This window comes from Octopus sinensis, linkage group LG8 (assembly GCF_006345805.1).
Source record: "Octopus sinensis linkage group LG8, ASM634580v1, whole genome shotgun sequence".
NCBI classification, from domain to species: domain Eukaryota; kingdom Metazoa; phylum Mollusca; class Cephalopoda; order Octopoda; family Octopodidae; genus Octopus; species Octopus sinensis.
This window is the reverse complement of record NC_043004.1, coordinates 12,346,381-12,351,852: the sequence shown is the minus strand read 5'-3', so window position 1 is coordinate 12,351,852 and position 5,472 is coordinate 12,346,381. Positions and strand designations below refer to the sequence as shown.

Here is a 5,472-nt window from a genome sequence, read left to right as displayed (position 1 = left end):
TATGTTTCTCTTTTGGTTTTTGGTGCATAATTCGTGTTGGTTTCCATATTTTTTTTTTGTGTGTGTGTGTGATGGAATTTTCTCTCTGCTCCCGTTTCATGTGTGTGTGTGTGTGTGTGTTATTTTTCCCAATCTCCTCTTCACCAATGTTAGTTCTTCATCGTTCAACCGATTGGCCGATTAAAACCTGCGATGGTTTGTTTGGGGTTGAAAAGGATGATGCAGAAGAGAAGAAGATAAAAAGATCGGAAGAGAAAGACGTAAAGATAACAGGAAATAGAATAAAAGATGAACTTATAGGAATTGACAGGTGGGATGATGGAAAGGCTGAAAGGGTTAAGGGTTAGGGATTAGGGATTAGGATTAGTGTGGCGTTGTTGTATATGTGTTGCAGCAACAGCTGTTGTTGTTGTTGTTACTTTTACTCATACTGTCTGTTACTCAAGTTGTTGTTGTTGTTGTTGTTATTGTTGCTGCTGCTGCTGGTTGTTCTGTTTTTCCTTTTTTGGTTATTGGCAGCAACAGCAGCAGCAGTGGCGATGGCAGAAATGGTGTTGGTGGGCTGATGGCGGGCCGTTTTTGTTTTTTTTTTCAGTTTTTAAATTTGTTTTTTTTTATCATCCAGTGGCAGGAATGAAAAAAAGCCGATTTGTCCTGGCACTATCACAGAAGACAACAGTGTCATCAAAGACACAACATCATTTGTAGTAGTAGTAGTAGTAGTAGTATTAACAGTAGTAATGGTGGTAGTGGTAGTAGTAGTAGTAACAGTAGTAAGAGTAGGGGGGGAGGTATGTATGCTTGTGTGTATGTGTCTATATATATATATATGCATATATATATTATACATGTATATATATATAGTGTGTGTGTGTATATATATAAACATATATATATATATATATATATACATATATATACATATTTAAACATACATATATATACACACACATATATATATATGGATGTTATTTTGCTGTATAAAAAAACACATTTGATTTATACACACACACGCATATATATATGTATATATACATATACACACACACGCACACACACATATATATATATGTATATATCTTCTTTATTTCTTTTGATTCTTTTTTAAAATTAAATTTTTTTTTTAATTTAAAATTTTTGTTAATTTTTTTTTTTTAAAGGAATTCAGTTTCTGTTCTGCGGGATGGCATTGATGGTGTTACTGTTGATATCAGCATTGCCTGTGTGGCAGTTGTTTGTCTGAAAAAGAGAGAGAGAGGAAAAAAAAAAGGGAAAATAATTATATATTTATATATTTAGATTTGGATATGTTGAGTCATGTGTTAATTAATAATAATAATAATAATAATCATAATGAAGATGATAACAATGATGATGAAAATGCTTGTCATGGTAGTTGTAAGGGTGATAGTGTTATCATCATCATCATTGTTTAACGTCTGCTTTCCATGCTGGCATGGGTTGGACGGATTGACTGAGGACTGGTGAACTATATGGCTGCACAAGGCTCCAATCTAGATCTGGCAGAATTTCTATAGCTGGATGCCCTTCCTAATGCCAACCACTCTGAGAGTGTAGTGGGTGCTTTTACGTGCCACCAATAATGAGGATGATAATGATGATGATGAGAATACTTGTGATGGTGGTGATTGTAAGGATGATGGTGTCAATGATGATAACAATGATGATGATGAAAATGCTTGTGATGATGGTGATGATTTTCTTTATGCCAAGGATGAAACTGAGATATAAAAGTTGATAATGTTCATGATGATAAAGATACTCTTTTACTCGTTTCAGTCATTTGACTGTGGCCATGCTGGAGCACCACTTTTAGTCAAGCAAATCGACCCCAGGACTTATTCTTTGTAAGCCTAGTACTTATTCTATTGGTCTCTTTTGCCGAACCGCTAAGTTATGGGGACACAAACAAACCAGAATCGGTTGTCAAGCGATGTTGGGGGTGGTGGTGAGAAACACAAACATATACACACACACACACATATATATATATATACTATGGGCTTCTTTCAGTTTCCGTCTACCAAATCCACTCACAAGGCTTTGGTCAGCCCGAGGCTATAGTAGAAGACACTTGCCCAAGGTGCCACACAGTGGGACTGAACCCAGAACCATGTGGTTGGTAAGCAAGCTTACCACACAGTCACTCCTGTCCCTATGATGATGATAATAATAATTAAGATGAAGATAACAATGTTTGTTCATGGTAATAATGACAATAATATGCAATGATCACAGTGATGATTACGATGGTGAAAGCAATAGTGTTGGTAGTAGTAGAAGCAGTAGTGGTGGTGGTGGTGGTGGTGATGCAGCAATAAAGACAATGATGGCGAATTTAAAAGCAAGACACTTACCCATTTGTCACGTTCTCTTTTGTAATCCTCAAATAAGTCGCACCATTCTTGGAACTTCAGCATCCAATCTTTCTCAATATCTTCCTTGCCTGAAAAATAAATGAATAAAGATAAAACATACATACACACATACATACATACATACAGGCATACACATACACATATATGTTGAGTTCGGTCACCCACTTCATTGATGACCTTCTGGAACTTGGAATCATCTGCAATGATTCTTATGTTGCTGTGCTTGATGATGTCAGTAATGTCATTGATGCAGATGATGAGAAGAAGTGGGCCCAACACAGTGCCTTGTAGAACACCACTACTGACTTGGGCTGAGATTGAGTTTACTCCTTCGACTCCAATGTGTTGGTTGTCTGTCTGTCAGGAAACAATCGATCCATTGTAGTAACTTTCCAAGGACACCAATGCTGGATAGTCTTTTTTTTCACGAGAATCTTATGATCAACCCTGTCAAAGGCCTTGCTGAAATCAAGGTAGATGACATCAGTGTTGGAGCCCTCTCCCAAAGCTCTCAAAATGTCATCAAAGCGATACATACATAACTATAAGAGAGAATCCACTATGTGGATGTTCTTACGCTAGATATAGATCCGCAAAGGGAATCGACCACCAAGAATTGTTCTCAAAAAATAATTCAACACACCAAGAGCATGAACATACATATATATATATATATATATACACACATACATACACACCCACCCAAACATACATATACACACACACAAACATACATACACATATACATATCATCATCATCATCATCGTTTAACGTCCGTTTTCCGTGCTAGCACGGGTTGGACGGTTCGACCGGGGTCTGGGAAGCCAGGACCCAACACTGTGCCTTGTGGAACACCACTACTGACTTGGGCTGAGCTTGAGTTTACTTCTTCAACTACAATGTGTTGGGTTCTGTCTGTCAGGAAACACTTGATCCACTGTAGTAACTTTCCAAGGACACCAATGCTGGATAGTCTTTTTTTTTCACGAGAATCTTATGATCAACCCTGTCAAAGGCCTTGCTGAAATCAAGGTTGATGACATCAGTGTTGGAGCCCTCTCCCGAAGCTCTCAAAACGTCATCAAATTGATACATACATACATATATATATATATATATATATATATATATATATATATATATATATATATACACATACACACACACAAACATACATATTCTTTTTTATTTGTTTCAGTCATTTGACTGCAGCCATGCTGGAGCACCGCCTTCAGTTGAGCAAATCGACCCAGGACTTTTTCTTTCTAAGCCTAGTACTTATTCTATCGGTCTCTTTTGTCGAACCCCTAAGTGACGGGGATGTAAACACACCAGCACCGGTTGTCAAGCAATGTTGGGGGGGACAAACATAGACATACACACACACACACACATATATATATATATATATACACACACACACATATATGATGGGCTTCTTTCAGTTTCCATCTACCAAATCCACTCACAAGGCTTTAGTTGGCCCAAGGCTATAGTAGAAGACACTTGCCCAATAGGTCTAAAGCAGCTTCTGATACAAAAGATGTTCATGCAGAGAGCAGCACAAGCAACCAGTTGGCAAACAATTTCAAGTGGGTTGACTTTCTAGGTTCTGAAACCCATGGTGATCCCTAAGACTAAAAGAGGCCCCTACAGAAATGGATAGGGCCTAAAATACAACAACAATAACAAAATGTAATCAATAAAAAAACCCAGTAACTGACCTTTGCGTATGTTAACAATGTATTGTGAAACTACTGCGTTGTGTCGGTCTTCCGCCTGGTAGTGGCCTTGGTGACCAATGTGAATGTTTTGTAGAATTAGTGAATTATCTTGTGCCATTAAGTACTCATTACCGGGACAAAGTACTGTCTCGTTTTTTTTCCATTTTACTGGGCCTTCAACACAGATTTTGTAGCTTAATCTTAGTCGGAACGATGTCCCAACAGATACATTTACAGTACGAGATTCTGGAAATAAAAAGAAGTTTGTAGAAAGTTCAACAGGAAGACAAATAAACAGCTTGATGAATTGTGAAACAAACAAAGAAATACGGACTCAGTTGCTACTAAAACATACATAGTTATTATCGCCATAATTTTAGTGTTCACATTTCAATGCTCGAATAATAATAATAATAATAATAATAATAATAGTAATAATAATAACAATAATAATAATAATAATAATCATCATCATCAGTCATCATCATCATCATCTACTTCTTCATTTAACATCCATTTCCATACTGGCATGGTTGAATGTGAAAACACAAATAAAGTTCCTTCCCTATAAACTTAAGGGGCCAATTTCCCCGGTTTCAATGGCGTATGTATTCTCCACCTGAATGGGACACCAGTCCTTTACAGGATTACTCATTTTTGCCAGCTGAGTGGACTGGAGCAACATGAAACAGTGTTTTCCTCAAGGACATTGCCCATTGTCCGGTCCAAGAATCAAAACTGCAAGCTTACAATCATGAAACCAACACCCTAGCCACTAAGCCACGCACCTCCACCTAATGCTTGAATGGGTTGGACAGAATTTGTTGAGGAAGATTTCTGATAGCTGGATGCCCTTCAAGTCACAAACCCTTACCTGTTTCCAAGTAATGGAAGATTTTCCAGTGACCAGAATAACTGGAAAAGAAGGACCCTGTTTGCATGGTGGTGACACTTGTTTACGACTATCACATGATGTCAAGGAAAGAAAACAGTTACACGTGCACACATGCATGGCATAATGGTTAGGGTATTTGGCTCATCATCATAAGGTCGTGAGTTCAATCCCAAGCAGCACATCGTGTCCTTGAGCAAGGCACTTTATTTCACATTGCTCAAGTCTACACAGCTGGCAAAAATGAGCAGTACCTGTATTTCAAAGGGCCAGCCTTGTCAAATTTTGCACCATGCTGAATCCCCATCAGAACTACATTATGGGTCCGTGTGTCAATGGAGTGCTCAGCCACTTACACATTAATTTCATGAGCTGGCTGTTTCATTGATCATATCAATGGGAACCCTAACCCTTATAGCCAACTGAATGCCCATTCAGTTTATATCATCATCATCA

The 5,472-nt window shown here is 37.8% G+C and overlaps 1 protein-coding gene across 1 annotated transcript in view; it reads right to left on the bottom strand.

Moving 5' to 3' along the window:
• Nucleotides 1-1,110: 1,110 nt before the first annotated feature.
• LOC115214964 (semaphorin-2A) overlaps nt 1,111-5,472 on the bottom strand; it is a 488,260-nt gene continuing 483,898 nt past the window's right edge. Inside the window, exons 17-19 of the mRNA XM_029784060.2 lie at nt 4,125-4,370; nt 2,379-2,467; nt 1,111-1,239 (exon numbers count right to left, since the gene is read on the bottom strand). Coding sequence (XP_029639920.1) covers nt 1,165-1,239; nt 2,379-2,467; nt 4,125-4,370 — 410 coding nt within the window. The 3' untranslated portion in view covers nt 1,111-1,164. The remainder of the gene's footprint in view (nt 1,240-2,378; nt 2,468-4,124; nt 4,371-5,472) is intronic.